A 21,067-nucleotide genomic window follows, 5' to 3' on the forward strand; every position below is an offset into this window, starting at 1 on the left:
TGCATGTATCATATAAAAGATAATCTGAAAACTAGGTATCGGGACAAAAGCATCATTTTATTGTTCAAGAAAGTGATCAAAGCTTATAGTGTTGAAGAATGTAATAAGTTTATAGTCGAAATAAATAATTAAATAATGATAGTGTTAAAGAGTGTAATAAGTTCGAAATCTTTCAATGCATTGTTCAAGAAGGATCGAGAGTTACCAATTCTCGTAATGATTGAGAATATTCGTAACAAGTTGCAGCAGTGATTTTACGACTGACGTGCAGATAAATAGAGTTGCAAGAATCACAGAGTTGTGCGTGCGGCTAGCCTGGACTCAAGATGATAAACTCTTTAAAGCTGCAGAGATTGCAAGAAAGTTGAAGTGGAATCACTAGATGTGTTGCGCTTCTCCATGAAATGTGTACGTAATATGACATACATGGTGGACTCGACAAATAACACGAGCACTTGTAGTCGATTTCAGTTGGAGAGTTTTCTGTATAAGCATGTAGTCGTAGTGGTTATGTATCGAGGCTTGGTAGTGAGAACATTATGATCTTCTTATTACCTTGGCTGATTCTTGAGAGCAGCGTATGTTGAGACTATATTTTCTATACCGAAGAAAGTCGAGTGGAAAGTTCCTAGTCATATTCTCTCACTTAATACATTGTTGCTACTAGAAGTTGAAATATGTGGTTTTGCACGTTCACGTACATCTAAAATACCATCTACCAGAGAATTTTCTCGACTGCGTAGGTACGACAGGTGCAGAGCAATAGAGCATTCTCGCTAATTTTGTACAATTCAGATTTTCCTAAATGAAAATTAGACCGATGTATAATGATATTGCTATTAAATGAACAATATTTATATTTATATTTATTTTACAATATTCAAAATTATTTCGTAATTAAATAAATAATTAAATATGTACAATTATTTCATAATTACAAAAAAATTCAATGTACAATGTTTACAAAAAATTTACAATATTTACTATTATTTCATAATTTAAAAAATAATTTAATATACAATATTTACCGATCAAAATTAAATTCGTATAAATCACACCCTTACTTATTTCTATAAATCTGTATCTATGATTGATTGATTCCATCAACCTTATGTGTTATACTAAAAAAATCAATATACTTTATGGTAAACATGTTGCAATCGCCTTTACAATTTGAACAATAATATGTTAGTTCGGTACCGTGTAATTAAAAACTAAGTTTTAAAGTTAAAAAATTAAAAACACTTACAATATAGAGTGTCTCGCCGTTGTCATGTCCCATAAATAACTAGTCTGTCTTACTTGACGATTACTATGAGGCCGTGGTTGGAGATTTTGGATTGGCAAAGCTTCTCGACCACAGGGATTCACACGTCACTACTACTGTTAGGGGCACCGTAGGGCACATTGCTCCGGAGTATCTATCCACAGGCCAGTCCTCAGAGAAAACAGATGTTTTTGGGTTTGGAATTCTTCTGCTAAAATTGATCACAGGTCAGAGGGCTCTAGAGTTTGGCAAGCAAGCAAACCAAAAAGGGGCTATGCTGGAGTGGGTAAGCAACTCATTCTTTTTCCTTTCCTGAAATACTAATACAAAGTTCTGTAACAAACCGATCAATTGTGTATGGTCACAGGTGAAGAAAATTCACCAAGATAAGAAGCTTGATGTGCTGGTTGACAAGGATCTTAAGAACAATTATGATCGAATAGAACTTAAGAAACTCCAATTATGATTACAAAGGGGCTTAGTGTAATGTGGCTTACTTCTCTATATATGAACAAGGTGGAAATTGAAGAGGAAAGGAAAAAATATTTGCACAAAGAAAAATACCAAATTAGTGCCAAAATCATTAAAATGTATTTGAGAAATGAGAAAAAAGATTAATTCTAAAAAGCGAACGCATGGCGGACGGAAAAAGATTGATTTGCTCTTAAGAAATACTTTTTATACCAAGTTGTAGGGTATATCGATTTAGAAATATTCATAAATATTAAACTATTATTAACTCCAAGATTGAAGTGAAGTAAATGAATAATTATGAGATTTATTTCATTTTGATGGAAATAATTTAATTTATTCTCACGCATGATTCCATTCGGTGCAATTGAGTCGTATGATCATCTTATCATTTCTCTAGAGTCCACTCACCAAGCCAAACTTAAATAAGGAAAAAGTAGCGACATTGCCCTCGAAGTCGAAATGGAAAGCATCGCCGTCGAATGGCCCGAGCAGTTGATATAATCAGGGGCGGACCCACTTAAGGTTGACTGGGGTCGGCCTCCCCCACTAGATTTTCAATTTTTTTTAAAAATTTTTCTTGAGGTTTTTTCAGGTTTTCCCGGGTTTTTCCTATGGTTTTTTGGTTTCGCTCCCACTGAATTTTTATCCTGGGTCCGCCCCTGAATATAATAGTGCATCGATGATCTATCCAGAATATTGTACCACCTTCAACTGATACAGGAGTCAGATGAAGGACTGACACAGAATATCCGCATGCTGATCATTTATCAGGTCCAGTATTTTAGTGAAACTGTCCAAGCTACTGTCCCAAGTAGCTTTCCCCGCATTCGTCTCAATTTCTCATCTAGATGGTATTTCATTATACAAAAATTTAAATGATATAACATTGAATAAGAGATAACGAAATAAAGCATAATCTCAGAATATTAAGCGAACCAAATTGTAACTATTATTCGGAAGATGTAGATTCATTTTACATCAATGCTAATAAAAAACTAAATGAATTACAAATAAAAAAATTATTATAATTTTTTTTAACTATAATTGAAAAAATTAAAATTAAAAAATAAATATTATTTAATTTAAATAGAAAAATATGTTTTATCACAAAATGAGAAGAATTAAAAAGAATTTTAAATCGAACAAAAAATTATATTTATAATATGAAGAAAAACGAAAATTTAAAACAATTTTTCAAAAAAATTATAATAAAAACAAGACAAATTAAAAAAAAAAGGAAAAACAATTCAGGGAAAAAAGGAATAAAATAAAAAAGAAAGAAAAAGAAAAAAAGGGAAAAAAGAAAAAAAGAAAGAAAGAGTAAGGAAACAAAAAAGAAATAAAAATAAAAGAAAAGGAAAAAAGGGCCAAAAATTTGGCCCAAACGAGAGCTGGGCTGACTGTTGGCCCATTTTTAAAAAAAAACAAAAAGAAAAAGAAATGGTACAATCGGCTCAATTGACTTAATAGGCAACCCTAAATTGACTATTTTCTCGTCGGAAATGAAAAGTCGCCATTTCCGATGGCTAATTGGCCATTTTTTTTTGTCAAAATTCATCGTAGACCAATAATCTACATAAATAACGAAAAATAAAATTATAAATAATAATTTAAATCACAAATTTCACAAGATATACAAAATAAAAAATTATTCTCTTAATCCCACAAAAAAACTAACATTGTTAAAAATAATAATCGAATTTTGTGATTGTCGAAGTTGGGTAGACTTTAAGGATGACAACTCTCGACCGGATTCGACCGTTATAGTTGACTACTTGAAATTTTCTTTTTTCCTCATTTTCTTTCCTCTTTCTTTGATTGAAGATGTCAAGATGAGGGTAGAATTGACAATTTGCCATTTATATATCTATTTAAAACTGAACTTTTTTTTTATTTTTATTTTTTGTTGACAATGGTCCAAGGCCACTTTGGAGACGATGTCAACCAATCATTTCCACGAATGTCCTCTAGGAATGTAAACTATCATCCAAATCCACTTCTCCGTCCGAGTATCCCCGCTGCTGTCTCTATCCAGATTCAAGAAGCTGAGCAAACGGCAAACGACTGGAGGAACTGAAAAATGCCTGGACTAACTGCACCATCCGATTATTCGCAAGAGCCCCCTCGCCACCCTGCCCTTCTGATTAATTCCACGGTTCGCAATAATAACTCATCTCTCTCTCTCTCTACACCCTTTCCTAGATGCATCCTTGATCGTGCACACTCTTTTCTTTAGTTTTGAAGAAAATTTCCAATTCTTAAAACCGTTGAGAACAGAGAATTTGAGTTTCTTGATTCTTAATATCTAATTGTCTTACCTGTTGAATATGTGTACTGAACATTTTGTCCTACTGATAATTGGCCCTAGCCCCTACTCCAACTTCAATAGGCAAGAATATAAAAATTATATGTCCTAAACTCTCATTCTTAAGTAGTTATGATTTACTACAAAAGATAACATTGTTATGCAATACGTTAGAAAATATAATTTCTCTTTTGAAGTGAAATTTCCATTTTGGCAAATTTTTTATGTTAATCAATTACTGCTTTGTGTGCTTAATGGTGTAACAAATGTTGATCGGTGCTCTTTTGGTCCAGGCGCCCTTCAATGCTGAACCACACCGTTCCGATTTGATTTCGTCCTACGTTACGCCAGCAGATTTCTTCTATAAGAGGAATCACGGGCCCATTCCAATAGTTGATGACATAGAGAGGTCCAGCACCTTCCCTTTTTCATGAATACACCTTTTTTCCAGTCTTCATCTTGCTGAAATGTATGAATTTCATATGACTGACAAATTCTATTTCGTTGAGCAGATATAGTGTTTCTGTAACTGGTCTAATAGGGAACCCCAAAGAGCTGTACATGAAAGACATTTGGTGAGTGATATAGACTATTAATTTTGTGCCTTACCATGTCATTGTTTATCATCTTCCAAGGTTGTTTGAATTTTGGACTTATATTGTTTGTCAATAACAGGAAGCTACCGAAATATACTGTCACTGCCACTTTGCAGGTATCTTTGTTCTTTAAGAATTATTTTATGTTTATAGAGGTTTGTTTTATCTCTTCTTAGTTAAGATGGTAAGAGGCGTGAATCAAGAGAAGGGTTATTTGCGTTTCTTTTTGGTGGCATGGATACATGCTAGGGCAACTATTGAAAGGTTGCATTACATTGAGAAATTTATGCCACGATTAGATGGTTAAGATGCAGATAAGTAGTACTACCTTTGAAACACTGAAATGAAGGTTGTCCAGGGTATACACTAGCCCCGTTTGGGAGTGATTTTTCACCCCCAAAAAATTGATTTTTTGACTGTTATTTCACTATTTCAACCGTAATTTTTGACTTACTCTTTCACAGGTGGTTCCTACTTTTCTCCTAACGATCAAAAAATCAATTTTCAAAATCATTACCGAACAGGCTCACTATAATTTTCAAAAGATCAAGTGATGAACATGTTGATTAAAATACTTCTAAATACATACATTCATATAGTGTATCTTTATTTTTATACTCTTTTATTTTTGAATATACTTCATACACTTTTTTAACTTGATTATGAATTTCGCTAGAGAAATATTCTTTGAAGTTACTTTTGAGTTGGAATGAAACTTAGTTTGGTTGTTGTTTGATTATATTAGTTGTGATAATTCTGTTGACAATATTGCTTAGATAAAAAACTATACATGGAATTAAATCACATAGTTTGGACCTTATAGAATCCGTGCTCTATTGATGTCTCCTTCCCACAATGCCAGCAACATAAATAAGCTCAATTGCTAATTCAAATAAGAGCACAAGAAAAAGACAATTACATGAAGATTTAATATTTACTAATGTATTAGAAGAAATTTAAAAATGATACATAATATGCAGTGGCGGATGCCGACTTTTTGAGTTGGGGGGCATGGGCATAATCAAACTTTCAAAAAAGTTGTGAGGAAATTTACATCTGAAAAGGTCATATTCCATGTATATTTACAACATGGGGTATGACTCTTTCAGATGTAAAATTTCTAAAATTTTTTAACATTGTACCTCATTTAAAATTTCCTAATAAAATGATGTAAATTATATTGAGTAATTTATTGCGCAAAAATTATAAATATTAATGAAATAATTAAAAAGTTTTAAAGAAAAGGTGAATTACATGCCTCTTTTTAGATGCACGTTTGACGCACATTTAACTATTTTCGATGTCTGTTTGAAACATTCGATATGTGTATGATGTAGTTCTCGAACGAGTTTCAAGATCACGTAGGCAATTTGTTTCGAATTGCTTACGATCGTAGGAGAATTTTTAAAGTTAACATGTTATCAAAAATCTCAAAATATCAGTTTGGCATTACTTACTTTGACAGATTGTAATATTTGCAAAGTTGGTTGTTTTGCGCACTGTTAACGATGTAAAAAATTAGGCTTTTAGCACTTTGAAATGGTATTAAGAATGTAATGTTTTGACTTTGTTTGGCAACCTGTAATTACCAGCCCAAAAGTTGGGGGGTCAAATGACCTCCATGCCATCCCTTGTGTACGCCCGTGATAATGTGCCCAGAGCATCTTATCATGGTTTATACTAGGAATTTACTGAATTCATGAGCTAATGATCATAAAAATGGAAGGTACATAGCCATATAATTTATGAGTTATAATGGCTGCGAGCCAGCATAGTAGCTCATGGTATTATACAATATGTCTCCACTGAGGTTAGGGATTCTGGTTATGCCGAATAACTTCCACCTGCCTATTTGTGAATGGGTATACTAGCTTTCTCGAGTTTTCTTCTCTATTTTGCTAAGATGATTTGTACTTTTACCTTTCTACTTGCAGTGTGCTGGAAATAGAAGAACTGCCATGAGCAAAACTCTCAAGGTTAAGGGAGTTGGATGGGATATTTCTGCAATAGGAAATGGTAAGTACATTATGAAAAGAATGAATTTTGATTCTGTTAAACTATCTATTTATCTAGAAAATGTTGCCTATCAAAGAGAGAGCATTATATGTTGAAGTGTCCTATATATAAAGCATAGTGGCTTCATTTCAAAATATTTAATTCCGTGATGAAATTATTATATTTTGGATTGAATTAGCTGTCAAAGTAAATAGTTGTATTCTTTACTATGTGGACTGGCATCCTATACGCCCTTGAAGGATTCGGAAGGCTTTTAAAGTAGTTGAGATAAACTGATTCAAAATGGGTTTCTCCTTTGTCTCAACAGCGATCTTTTAAAACTTTTATATTATATTAGATCAGTGAGTTTTGTTGGTTCCTGTTTCTGTTCCTTAATTTCCCATCGTCATGCATTTTGATTTCAGCTGTTTGGGGTGGAGCTAAATTAGCAGATGTTCTTGAACTGATTGGAATTAATAAGCCCTCACAGATAACACCATCTGGAGGAAAACATGTAGAATTTATAAGCATTGACAAGTGTAAGGTAATCACTTATTCCCCTCCTGGTCATATCACTTTTTGGTCACTGCACGATGTGAAAATTTTACTTGATATATTAATGTCAATATAAACACAGGAGGAAAATGGAGGCCCCTATAAAGCATCAATTCCATTAAGTCAGGCCACAAACCCCGAGGCTGATGTTTTACTTGCATATGAGATGAATGGAGAGGTATTATATACTTGATTATGTGACAAACATGTTTAGTATATAGTTATTAATCACGCTGCTCTCTCAATCAATTCCAGACGACCCCTTCCATGGCTTGACTCTACCCGCAAGAATGTTCTTCCTGTTCTTATGTGATTTATCAAAATCTTTTAGTAGCTTTTTCTCATAATATAGTTACATTCTGTGCCGTAAAGAGTCAGGACCACATATTGGACATGTAGATGTTAGACTTTATAAATTTGTTCTTACACATGCAGTTTCCTAATGTCTACTTCACCTTTCACTAAATCAATTTAAAGTACAGACCATTCTTAATATCTGCATGATTTTTGTTGTCCTTTTTCTTTCTGTGTGATTATTATATTCACGTGAAGTCACACATGCTGGAACTTTAGCAATCTATCTCGCTCTCCATCCATGTGTGCATATTGGCTATAAGTATTTACATGCCCCCTCTGTTTTCTTTAGATAGATATAATTCAATCAAATAAAGTACGTAATACATCATGCAAATTGAATGTCCATTCTGATTTGATGAAATTCTCACTGATCTAAATGGAATCACTAAGTTTCTCTCTCTACTTGCAAGTTTTTTATGATTTATATTCTACTTGAACTTGATTACCCATTGGTAGCTTAAAGTCCTTTCTTTTATCATGTTTGATGAACTTGAATCTTTATTATGTTGGCATAAATTCTCTGCTTTATAGGCTCTTCTAGATAGAGTTTAGCTTCATCTTCCTTTCAATTTTCTTTCTTTTTTCTATCTAATCCTTGTGTTCTGGATTTGCCAACAATGCAAAGCCTCTTAACAGGGATCATGGATACCCATTACGGGTGATTGTCCCAGGTGTAATTGGTGCTCGTTCTGTCAAATGGCTTGATTCAATCAATATCCTGGCAGAAGAATGCCAGGTTGAAATTTAACCATAATTAGTCTGAAGAATGATTGCATCTTCTTTACTAAGCTTTATGAAGTTTACGTTGCTGCTGCATAGGGATTCTTTATGCAAAGGGATTATAAAATGTTTCCACCTTCAGTTAATTGGGACAATATCAACTGGTCTACGAGGAGACCACAAATGGATTTTCCTGTCCAGGTATTTACTTATTTGCAGATCTGCTCTTTATCAATGTATCTGTGTAATTAATAAAAGAAACATTCATTCAAAACTGTGTTGTAGTTCTTATAATCTTTTGCACACGTAGCAGTAATATAGTCAAATATGAGTGGAGGGAATCTACTTATTAATATGGAATATTCATTGTTAGAGCCTTCTAAATACTTTTGCAATGTTATAGTGCTCTTATAAATAGAACCTCCTAAGTCCAAGATGCTTTTCCTGTGTTCCATTACCCACCAGAATAGGATAAAAAAATAATTTCTAAGATCTGACTCTTTGATTTTCAAATTTTAGAATAGGAAGGGGCGAAAAATCTTGGACAATGTTTGGCAAGTGTTTATAAACAGATAGAAAAGAGTGGTGGCTAAATGTTTAGAACTTGTGGGTCCCACGAAATATGTGGATAAACAGTGGTTTGACTTTTAGCAGGTGTTATAAACACTTGGGAAACATACTATTAATTACACTGACTGCAAAGTTGTTGGAAGCACTATTTGCTTTTTTTTTTAAGGAAACTGCTACCAGCCTTTGTATAATGTTTTAAAGTTTATTGAAGACAATTTTTTAATTGATACTCAAATTTATGCTGCTTGCAGTCTGCAATATGTTCTCTGGAGGATGTAAATGTGGTAAAACCTGGAAAGGTCAGTATACCATAATATTGTTATGCATATGATGCATCTTATATAGCAAGATTTCCTGGCACTAAATGTCTCATTGAATTTTTTCTATACTGCTTTTCATGTTTGCAGCTATCAAATTTTCATTGATACATCATGTAAGCTAATGACATTTAGTTAAGGCACTCTCTTACACACCTCTTGCTCATTTAAACTTTGATTGGGATGACATTTTAAAGGAAAACAGCTGACATAATACCAAAAGATGGTGATCTCGTTTTATTTTTATTTTTATTTTTATTTTTGGGTTTATTATGAAGTGATGGTTCAGAATCAGATCCTGGTATGTGAAACATTACCCAACTGAATACATACTGATACTGCTTATGCAAGCACTGAACCTAATTAGAATGTGCAGGTACCATCACCTTTTCAGGATAGATAGGTGTACCATGGATATTAGTACCTTTACCAATTTACAAGCAGAATAATATCCTAAGTAGAAGACTGATTTTGCACTTGCGTTATACAAGTAATTGCAGAAGCTTGGGTTAAATGGCAGTAGGTATATGCATAACATTTTTTTGCCGTACAAAATAGATTTGTTCTACAATACTTCATGAAGCCAAGTCAAAACTAATTAAAAAATAAGGGGAATAGAGCATGGCCTAACCAAAAACCCAAAAGAGCTTACTTTCTTTTAATTTTTGTTCCGTATAAACAAAAGTGATTCCCATTGTTTCTTGTCTACCACCATTGCCAATTGTTGGCCATCCCTCATCGAAGTCCAATTATCTTCTTCAATGATCTGTGACAAATAATATTGAATAATACTCGATAAGACTCGATACCTCTTATTGTGAGAAGTTCTCTCATTAAATAGAAACAAGTCAAACTAAATATGGTAAAAACAATATATTTATATATGATACAATATAATTATAATATAGCCGTAATATTCCGTAATCCGTAATCTCGATGATCTTCGTAATCTTTATTTAACCTCATTAACACCTCCCTCAAATTGATTCTTTGCAATCTTGAATTGCGACAGTGACAATACTTTTGTCCAAGAAGAAAATCCAAGTCAAAGCAACCAACTATGAACACATAATTTGTGTTCCAACAAAAATTCTAACGCCAAAATACTGCTAAGATTCCAGCAATATATTTCTGGCCAAGATGTAGTTGGGAGAAATTCCACAGAACAGCCTACACCAAAAAATGCAAAGATGATCCTCCTTCGAGAATTTAAAACTCTAGCTCATCACCCGAGCAACCAAAATCCAACGATTTGCACTATCATGTCTCTTTCATCCCTTCACCTTTTTTTTAATATAAAATTGTATTTTGTCACATGTTACTTGAGGAAGAAATTTCAACCCACGATAAACTTAATCAACCAATTTACGAAAGTCACCCGAATTATGCTAATAAATCAGGCCAGATAATGCACCCCAACGATCATCGAACTTATGTTAATAAAGCAGTCCAAAAATTGGCCAAGTAATGAAGCCTAACTATGATAAAACCCAAAAATTAACCAAAAACAAACCACCCAACTTAATTAAGAGCCTCAACTCAAACTCAATTATATTGTTCTTATGCCCAAACAAAAATTTCAGCCCACCACGCCATATTCAACTTTTTTAATCGCAGGCCTATCACTTCAAACCCTAGCCTAAGATGTCCACATAAACTTACAAAATCACAGTGCAAAAATCAAGTGAGAAAGTTTTTTATTCACAATTCAGGTATTGATTTAACTATTAATATTAATATTAATATAAAATATATCAACCTTATCTCATCCCAATCCAATTACAAACCCTAAAATTCAAATTCATTTCTCTTTCCACTCTCTCCATTTAACTTGAACCTTCGGAGCCACCGCCCACTCCCAGAGATTGCCGCCTACTACCGAAGATCGCCGTCGCAGCGCGATAATGAGTTCTGTAGTGCGAAGCAGATTCGACGCACACCTCTCCCTTCTCAGTTGCAGCTGCACTCACAGGTGCGAAGAAGCTGCGCATTGTCGCTGCTTGTGGTTTTGCACAGATATCGTCGTTGGGTGTGGCTTTGCACATATTGGAAGTGGTGGCTCTACACAGATCGACAATGAAGTCGCTGTACATGACTTCTCTCGCAATGTCGCTGCAGTGTGCTCAGATCGACGGCGATGGTTGGAGGACGCTCAGATCGACTTCTCTTGCAACGCCGATGCAGCAGCTTTGTTTTGGTTGCTAAAGTTGGGGTTTGATTTTGTGTTGTATTGAAAGTGAAAATGGCGATGGGAGACTTGATGATTTTGTTGGTGGGACGATTGCTGTGGTGTGGTAATGTTGGGAGAGATGGTGCTTTTAGTAGATGATGGTGGTGCGGTCGTTGATTGGAGGTGGAGGTGGGGGGGGTGTAGTGTAGGCGATGACAGTGGTGGTGGTTTTTTTTTTTTTTTTTTTTTTGGTTTTTTTTTTTTTTGTGGGTTTTTTTTTTTTTTGGTGTTTGCTTTGTTGACGGTGGTGATTTGTGACCAAGATTGGTGCTGGATCGGGATCAATGGTGGGGTATTTGGTGCATGTGATCAACTATTTAGAATATGTGACCAATAAATTTGAACATACGTGACTATGTGACTTGTAATTTTTTTTATCTGTGACCAATGAAACAATTTGTGACCTGTAATTTTTTTATCTGTGACCTCGAAATAATCTGTAATCTACAAAATTTTTGATTTGTGACATCAAAATAATCTGTAACCAATTAATTCGATGATATGTGACCAATAAGTAAATCTGTGACCAATAATTATGAAATTGTGACCATTAATCTTGTAATTGTGACTTTATTAGATTTAATTAATAAATATTTTCAATTAATTATGTAAAAACCTGAATTTTGAATTTTTAAACTTTGTACCTCATTTGTGAATTGGTGTAAGCAATACACCTTACATATAAATTTTTCTCAAAAAAAATTATAACCAGCACTCAGCCCAAAATCAAATCAATCGAGTAACCATAAATCAGCCCAATTATCCAGAAGTCCATTGTCAAAATATAACCCAGGCCCATTACGCGCTATTTTCAGCCCAAACAAAAAATCATCCCACCTTCAACATAAGCTGACCCATTAACCCAGGCCAACCCATTACCTATTAACCCAGCCCATATCCACCATCTGTAACCTCTAAACTGTATTCTAATCTAACCCGCCACCAACCACAGTTGCTAACTCTCCACGCCGGTAGCCACAGTATCAAGCACAGCCGCCTTCTCTGCCCCACTCATTGTCACCAATCCGCCACCACCTCTGCCACTCCAACAACTATTAATTAAGCCTCTACTGTGTAATAATCGTAGAATGCTTCTTCCTCACCACACCTAAAATCACATATCGCTTCAACGGATACTACACCCGAAATCACCACCTCCCCAACCTTCGACTGAAGGAGGAGGAGGAGGCAAGGTGGAAGGAATCGCTGTAGAAGCTCCACAACATTGGAATATTGGCTCGCGTCAATTCGGGCAAAACGACACTAACGGAGGCCACTGCACAGCCAAATTCAATAGGTGATGCCTTCGCTTTAGTTAGTGGGAACTAATACTGAGACCAAATTGATGAATACTGCTTTGGGTACTAGAATTGGAGCTTTGGCAAGAGAATCGCACAATATTTCCACCTTTTGTTGCCGATTTTGATTTTGAATCTCTCTATTTTTTTTTTTTTTTTGTGGGTAGGTATACGCTTACGCCTCCATCAGCTTGATTTCTGATAGCGGGCTATTCGATGCATCACATTATGCATTTTCAGAAAAGATATAGTGGACGAGGTGGAGATATTCATTGACGTGTAAAACTGTAGATTGAAAAAAAAAAAAATTACTGAGAGAAAGATCGTGTTTATTCAAAAAAAGAAAAAAATTAGGCCGGTGCCGAAAACAAAATCAAGTGTTAGTTTGTTTAGAATCAGAATGACCTGATACCATCTGAAAGGTTCTTTCATTAAATAGTAACAAATCAAACTAAATATGGTAAAAACTATATTTATATATGATACAATATAATTATAACTAGTCACTATCACATGCGTTGCACAAATTTTGTATTTATCGTATTTTTATTAATAAATGAATTTTAGTTTTTTGGAAAGTTTTTGAAGCAATATCTAGAAATATTTTCATGATATAAGAAAATAATTGTAAATTATTTTTACAATTGCAACAGTATTGTGTTTTCTAGAAAAAAATATGTTCGTATATTCATGCTTGAATAAGACAATATACAAACTATTTTGCCTTTATTCTTTGATAGTATTGATATGATTGAGTTGAATGTGAAGATTATATTTCTAATTCAATATTGAAAAATTGAAGATTGAGCACAAATCATATATTTTAATATTTATTTTATGCTTATGTCGAAAAAATAAACATCTGGAATTTTTTTTGATATCCGGTTTGGTAAGTGAATGTACAATGTTCTGCATTTTCGAAATTTGTAAGTGCAAAAATTGAAATTTACGTTAAGTTGCAAATATGGTAGACAGCATATACGGTAATTTGCAAATATGTTAGGCAGCATATACGGTAAGCTGTAAATACGATAAGTTGCCTGCAAATATGGTAGGCTTCAAATACGGTAAGTTGTAAATATGATAGGCGGAATACGGTAAGTAGGCTGCAAATATGGTGCCAACCGTATTTACAGTATACCGTACTTGCATCATAACGTATATGCAGCATACCATATTTACAAATACTTTAATTGCATCATACTGTATTTACAGCATACCATATTTGCATCATACCGTATTTATTACACATTGTTTTTAATACGGGAGTCCTCACGTCTCCGCACAATAAAATAAAATAAGGGAGTCCTCACGTGTCCGCAAAAATCGCACAATTTGTACGGAGTCTCCGCACAAGTGCGGAGTCTCTACACAAATTGTGCGGAGACTCCACATAGCACCTGTAATTTTTTTCATTTAAATTAGTAAATTAGACGAAATTAAAAATAGGTAAATGCATTTTGTTTACATTTTTGTTACTAATTTTTTGAGAAATTTGATTTGTATACTTTTTTAGTTTATATTTTATTAGCTTAATAATTATTATTAGTTATTATTTTTAAAGCATTTTATATAAATAAATTAAACATAATTGTATATAAAAAAATGGAAATGCACTTATCAAGTAATGATATCGATTAAAAATAAATAAAAAAATCTCTTCGCACAGTTTGGAGAGATCAATTGATCTCTCCAACAGTTGGTCTCTCTGCACAATGCGAAGAGATAGTTTTGCCATCTTTTCGAACAGTTCGGAGAGGTTTTTTCCCCCCCCCCCCCACAATGACGATGAAATCTTAACTATAACATATTGTTTACCAAAAATGAGATCAAAAGCTAAAACAAATACAATCACAAAAAACATATAGCATTAGAAAGTACTTGGCTCCAAGAATATGGATAAATCAAAATCAATTGTTTTTAGAAGTACAAGCTTCCACCACACCAACTATAACGTTTGAGTGATGTAAGTAATGAATCAAAGTGAAGAATTGACAATCTACCTCGCAGAAAGAAGCTTTCCCCATGCGTCCTGGCAAGTGATTTCAATTGCCTTCCTCTTTTTTTTTTTTTAATTATTATTATTATTATTTAAGCTTCAAACTATAAAACTATTTTGTTATTTATTTTTTTAGTTTACCCTATTTTTTCACCTATTTGATTAACCACCTTGAGGAGATAACAATGAGCTAAAACTACTATTTACCTTTCAACAGCAGAAATGAAAATAAAAAAAAATCAAAATCATTAAAAATTCAAAATCAGAACTTGCCAACTTGAATGGTTGAAGATGTGGGCCTTTTTCCAACCCAAGCGATCCATTAGAACTCCTTCATTTTTTGCTTGCCTGGTAAAACAAAATAAAATCCTTAATCTTTTCAGAATAATACCTTCTAAAAAAATCTACCTAGAACCACACAGTAAAATCAAATCAACATACATTCAATTCATAGCAAAAATCTATATTTACTTGCCAAAAACCTTCTTTCAATAATTCTTTCGATTGTTCTATAATGGAAAGCCTCTGTAAAAGAAAACAAAAATAAATGGTTAGAACTTCTAAAATGGCAACCACCAAATTAAAGGAAAACGAAATAGAAAAAAAGAAGAAGAAATGAATAGAAGAAAGGGAAGTTGCACGGTCGTGGAGAATGAAGGAAATAAGCATGGGAGGTTGCTTTGAGAAATGGAGGAAGCTAGCCGATTGCGTGAAGAGGAGGTGAAGAGGAGTGATGCGTGATGGAAGACCAAAAAAAAAAAAAAAAGTGATTCTACATTTTGTGGAGTAACAATGGATTCATTTACTATTCAATCAACAATGCCATCTCCTTCTCCTTTTTAATAGAGGTTAGATATAGCCGTAATATTTCATAATTTTCGATAATCTTTCGTAATCTTTATTTAACCTCATTAACACCCCCCTCAAATTGATGCTGCTAAAAGCATCAATTTACAATCTTGAATTGTGACGATGACAAATCTTGTGTCCATGAAGAAGAAATCCAAACGAGAGCAACCAACTATGAAAACTATTGATGACGAGAGACCAAGAACAACAAAATAGTACAGAAATAACCAAGAAGAACTCCAAAACCACTCCAAGAACACTCTAGATAGCTCACTCCCCCAAGAAGAATTTTCAAAAGAAATTCACGAAGTGTGCCGACACACACGGTGAGCTCTATCTGTCAGGAGAGCTCAGTTGAATATTTAATTCGTGTTCCAACAAAAATTCTAACGCCAAAGTATGGCAAAGATTCCAGCAATATATCGCTAGCCAAGATGCTGTAGTTGGGAGAAATTTCACAAAACAGCCTACACCAAAAAAATGCAAAGATGATCCTTCTCCTAGAATCCAAAACTCTAGCTCATCACTGAGCAACCAAAACAGAAAACAAAAACGCAAACAAAACACGCCCTAATTTCCTTTAATATTATAATGTGCTAGCTAGAAATGCTAATTTGAGGCCAATTTGCTGAATGAATTATTCTTTTGACATTGTCTTTCATATATACACATTTATGGAATATAAAAGAAAGGAAAATTACAATTGGGAATCAATTCCTAATTTTGTGTGGCTTTAAAAGGAAAGCAATAAATCACTCCTATAATAGAATCAATCACCCTATAATATTTTCCCTCAAATTGATGCGGATGAGTCCACAAGCATCAATTTGATGATAAGGAAATTATGATGATGGTAAGTTCAGGATTTGGTGAAGATATTTGCAGTCTGTTGAGTAGTGAAAACATGAGGAAGAGTGACGTAAGATGCAAAGAACAAGAGAAAGGATAGAAAGAAAGGGTATCCAAGAAATGAAGAATTGAGGGCAAGAGGAAAATCAATCTTTATTCATATAATCAAGGTTCAATTACAATGAATAGGATAAATCTAGTTTACCAGGGCCACATGGGCCGAGCGTCGTTCCAATGAATAAGGCCCTCTATTTATAGGGTAATAAACTCAAAAAAGTTAAAAAGAAAACAAACTCCTAATAATATTAAAATATCACAACAAATCTTATCTAATCTAATTATAATTAAACGCAATTTAAAATTTCTATTTAAACTGTAACTCTATATTTTTATTCCTATCTTGATCTCCATCAAAGAGCAATGACCTTAGAATCATAGGCATTCCGGATATAATGAAGGTCTACTTCAATATGTTTGGTACGTTCATAATACACATGATTAGCCGCAATTTGAGTAATAGTAGTGTTGTCAGCATGGAGTGTTGTAGGTTGTGATTGACAAACACTGACTTCTGTGATGAGTCCTCGTAGCCACAAAATCTCAAAACAGGTAGCTAACATAGCGTGATATTCAACCTTAGTGGACGACTTAGAAACACAGTCTTGTTTCATACATTTCCAAGAAATGAAAGCATCACCTAGAAAGATACACACCTAGCAGTACGAAGAGAATCAGGGCAACCAGCCTAATCAGTATCACTATACACTGTGAGCTCAAGAGACGTCCCCTTAGGGAGAAACGGATCACAATGAGAAGTCCCAATAAGATATTAAATAATTCAACGAATAGCTACCAAATAATGAAGATGTGCATCCATAGATTTACTGATCGTATGAATGAACGAAAGAAATATTGGGACGTGTGATAGTGAGATAAATTAAGACGTCCTACCAACTTTCAATATAGAGTAGGGTCTGGAAGAAAATTTTCTTCTTTTCGATATTTAACATTAAGCTCCAATGGAGGAGGCTTCAGATAAATTAACCAATTTATGCAAGTTTTGAATATACTTATGTTGATTCAAGAAAATGCCATGATGTGCTGTATAAACCTCTGAGACTTTTTACTGTGGACATGGCACAACATCCTGATTGGCCTCAAGAGCCTCAATTTTTGTTTTCATCGCCCGTTGCCAATACTCGTCCATAGCTTGTCTGTGGGAGGAATGAATGGAATCAAATTAAGGATAGCAGACATAGAGCTATAGGAGGAAAAACTAATCCTATTTGGTGGTGGTGGAACACGAGAAGTTTGACGTGGAGGAACATGAGGCAGCAAATCATCTGGTGAAGGATCAAAGATGCTTGGGAGGACAATCGTCTGAGAAAGAAGCTCTTGACCAGTGACGTGCAACTAACATGCGAGTGTAAACAAGACCCGGCTTGTACCGATATGATTCTATGGTGGAAATTAGGTAAGATAGAGAGCATAAGGGAGAAAATAAGTATACGTAGTGAAGAAAGATTTTTTTTCAAAGAAAAAAACATTACGAGAAATCTAAATTCTTTGTATCCTAGGATCAAAATAGACATACCTCTTTTGAGTCCCACCATATAGGACGGATCTTTGCATACTGTAAATCCCAAAAGAGAATAACTTCAACCGCGCTACCTTCATGATTAGGGGTAGTGTTAGTCACTTGTGGGACACCGTTTAATTAGTTGAAGACATGACTCAGATAATTGGAACTCTATCTTGAACTGTTCATAAATAAATACTTCTCAAGTTCCTCTAGTAGCCAAAAACTCATTGACTTCGTACACCTATGTCCAGAAACCCAATCTCTTAGTGACTATCTTCGTGTCCGACACGACACGATGTTGCAGACATGCAAATTTTCAAAAAAAAAGTAGGACACGCAAATTTTAAGTGGGAGACACGTTGATTAAAATAATATTCAAATATAGGATTAGACACTATCTTAAGAAATTCAATGAGTTATCTTGTTTTGCTTCAAATGTGGTCTGTACCGATGAACTTAAAATTGAACTCTTTGCCGAGGGATTACACCCAGAGTTGAATCGAGATGAAAGAATTGCTAAAGCTCAAGGAGTCACTTTATTTTAGTGATAGAAGAAGCTGAATTAGAGATTACTAAAACGCAAGAATTCCGTCATTTCCACCAACCTTCATCACCAAATGAGAGTAATGCCAGTAGTAATCAGAACAAATCCAAATGGCATGGACCCTGGAGGACATGATAATAATCTTGTTCCAAATAAGGAAGATAAAATAGAGGATTCAGTCTCACCTACAACAGTCACGAATTGTAATAAGTGTGAGAGTGCAAATGGTGGTAAATGCCACTTTTGTCAAAGAATTTGTTATTTCTGCAGAAAATTGGAACATGTAAAAAGCTAGTGTGCCATTAAACCAATTGATTCTACTCCAGCAGGAGTATATTCTTCTGCCAGAGAATGATCAGTAGCAAAGGACACTCATATGTGGTGTCAGTTATATAAACAGTCGGCAGTAGACTGACTATCATGCTTTTCTGGTATAACATATTTGTTTATGCATCCAGTCCTAAGATATTAATATGGAATTAAATTCAAGAATCCGAAATGAGAGAATAATACCTAGAACTGTTTAGTTGAATTTTGTTTTAGCTGCTTTTGAGTACTGCACCGGTGAAACACCTCTTATTTTTAGATAGGCTTGAAAATTTGGGGAACTTGATGGAAAATAAATTAGTATGCACAAAAATTTGGTCACGTTACATTTTAAAATTCAGAGTTCATAAAGATGTATAACAGAATAAGAATATTACTCCACCTACATTTGAATGTCCTTGTTTGATTTGGATTGTCTACATGATCACCTCTTTCCAAAATCATTATTTACTTTTCAATAATTTTCTTATTCAAGTGATTGAATGACTACATGGGTGTTGGCCATTGATTTATACATAAAATTGAAAAGGTTTTGTTGAACATTATCTCTTTTATTCACTAAAATCAGCTTTAATTTGTAGTACAAAATAACCAATAGCTTATGAATGAAGCACTTCAGGTGGCTCTGTGGCTTAGAATATCATGTATGTTGTGATGCTCTGAAGTATTTCTATGGCAAAATTCCAATCTTGTAAACAATTTGGGCACTGGTGTGTAATTGTGCAATTGCTTCCTGCTTCCAGAGTTTGCTCACTTGAATAGTCCTGTGGGTAAAGTTACATTAAGATATACTGTCGATTGTCAGATAACTATCAAGGGTTATGCGGTATCAGGAGGTGGACGTGGCATAGAGAGAGTAGACGTGTCCGTCGATGGTGGCAAAACCTGGATGGAAGCCTCTAGATTCCAGAAAGCTGGTGTTCCATACACCTCTGACGATGCAAGTAGCGACAAATGGGCATGGGTGGTCTTCAAGGTTGAGGCTGATATCCCAATGAGTGCTGAGATTGTTGCTAAAGCGGTATGTTATATATTAACACGGTTACTTCCAATAAAATTAGTTTTTTAGTTTACTTAAGCAAAGTTATCCAGGCATATTTGAAAACAAAAGTCACTTAAAACTAATTTCTACACTTATTTTATTTTATTTTATTAGTTTATTATTTTTAAAATAAACTTTGCCAAACAAGATCTGATGAAAACTTGGAGATATAGTTTGGCGCTTGTAATGATTATTATGAGTGCATGAAAAAAGTTGGCCAGTATCACAGTGCTCAACTCTGTGTCAACTGTGGTATTATATTTTCTTCTTATTGGCAGGTGGACACAGCTGCAAATGTCCAACCTGAAGATGTAGAAGTTATCTGGAACTTGAGAGGGATACTGAACACCTCATGGCACCGAGTTCATGTTCGGGTTGGGCATTCCAGTATGTAGACAAAGCAGTCGGATCTAACATCCTGCACTGTCGGGGACTGGTTTAGATGTGGATAACATGTAATTTATCGTGTTTTTAGGAAGTTTATACGATCATCTGTACAATATTATATTTCCCAGTTTCCAAACGTGTGAAAGAAATTATGTTCTGTTCTTTAAAGATTTCGCTGGAATTTTTTGAGCTGTTTTGGTAAAATGGGATTCCTATAGTGAGAGATGACATCCCTTTTAACGTATTTCTATATCAAATATGTCAATAAGGACACCTCTTTATGTTAATGTGACGATATCTTAGAATTGAAGAAATAGTGCAAACTTGAAAATTTTACCCAGATCTCAAGACCAGAAATTTCTAGTTCTATGTCACCAAAGATACTTATTATCTATGGCGTTACACATCAGTAATCTCTTTGAATGAGGGCAAATCTCTACAATGATTGTAACGAGACAATAAAAGATTGATAACAGCCCCTTCAAGAGATTACCAAAAGCAATCCTATGAAAGTTTGCTAAACAAATGTATGCTCATTCTTCAAATAAATTTCCTCTTAATTCAGGTAAATAATTGAAATGTAAGCTCAGGCTTCCACATATTCCATTTAAAGCAGCTTGCAGAACTGAGACGTGTTTTGTGCATCATCTTTCAAAATTTAAATACGTTTTACTTTTGAGAAATGCTACTTTTATAGGTTGTTTTAACATATGTAGTTACAGAATGTTGAATTGGCAAAATTTCAAACATTTTGTACAAAAAAAGAAAAAGATAAAAAAGATTAAATCAGCCAATGAAATCTTG

At 34.2% G+C, this 21,067-nt stretch overlaps 2 protein-coding genes across 2 annotated transcripts; both read left to right on the top strand.

The window, feature by feature from the left end:
• Positions 1–426: 426 nt before the first annotated feature.
• On the top strand, positions 427–1,733 carry LOC111404818 (protein NSP-INTERACTING KINASE 2-like). The gene is made up of 5 exons (XM_023033567.1): positions 427–457; positions 578–752; positions 1,193–1,196; positions 1,293–1,553; positions 1,635–1,733. Exons 1-5 carry the CDS (start codon positions 427–429, stop codon positions 1,731–1,733), a joined length of 570 nt encoding a protein of 189 aa, XP_022889335.1.
• Positions 1,734–3,650: 1,917 nt separating this feature from the next.
• On the top strand, positions 3,651–20,507 carry LOC111404245 (sulfite oxidase-like). Its single transcript, XM_023033041.1, has 12 exons — positions 3,651–3,896; positions 4,340–4,455; positions 4,559–4,621; positions 4,722–4,758; positions 6,577–6,658; positions 7,063–7,181; positions 7,275–7,370; positions 8,175–8,285; positions 8,369–8,470; positions 9,091–9,138; positions 19,640–19,855; positions 20,155–20,507. The coding sequence occupies exons 1-12, from the start codon at positions 3,822–3,824 to the stop codon at positions 20,269–20,271; spliced, it is 1,182 nt and encodes a 393-aa protein (XP_022888809.1). The 5' UTR covers positions 3,651–3,821; the 3' UTR covers positions 20,272–20,507.
• The last annotated feature ends 560 nt before the right edge of the window (positions 20,508–21,067 follow it).

The sequence above is a fragment of the Olea europaea genome, chromosome 11 (assembly GCF_002742605.1).
Source record: "Olea europaea var. sylvestris chromosome 11, O_europaea_v1, whole genome shotgun sequence".
Taxonomy (NCBI): Eukaryota; Viridiplantae; Streptophyta; class Magnoliopsida; order Lamiales; family Oleaceae; genus Olea; species Olea europaea.

What these genes read in the sequence shown, in the direction of transcription:
- LOC111404245 (XM_023033041.1), top strand. Translation starts at nt 3,822, where the DNA reads ATGCCTGGACTAACTGCACCATCCGATTATTCGCAAGAGCCCCCTCGC. An exon ending in CTGTCACTGCCACTTTGCAG is followed by an intron (nt 4,759 to 6,576) that starts GTATCTTTGTTC and finishes TTCTACTTGCAG; the next exon opens with TGTGCTGGAAATAGAAGAAC. An exon ending in TATTTCTGCAATAGGAAATG is followed by an intron (nt 6,659 to 7,062) that starts GTAAGTACATTA and finishes TTTTGATTTCAG; the next exon opens with CTGTTTGGGGTGGAGCTAAA.
- LOC111404818 (XM_023033567.1), top strand. Translation starts at nt 427, where the DNA reads ATGGTGGACTCGACAAATAACACGAGCACTT. An exon ending in GACAAATAACACGAGCACTT is followed by an intron (nt 458 to 577) that starts GTAGTCGATTTC and finishes TCTTGAGAGCAG; the next exon opens with CGTATGTTGAGACTATATTT. An exon ending in AAGGGGCTATGCTGGAGTGG is followed by an intron (nt 1,554 to 1,634) that starts GTAAGCAACTCA and finishes GTATGGTCACAG; the next exon opens with GTGAAGAAAATTCACCAAGA.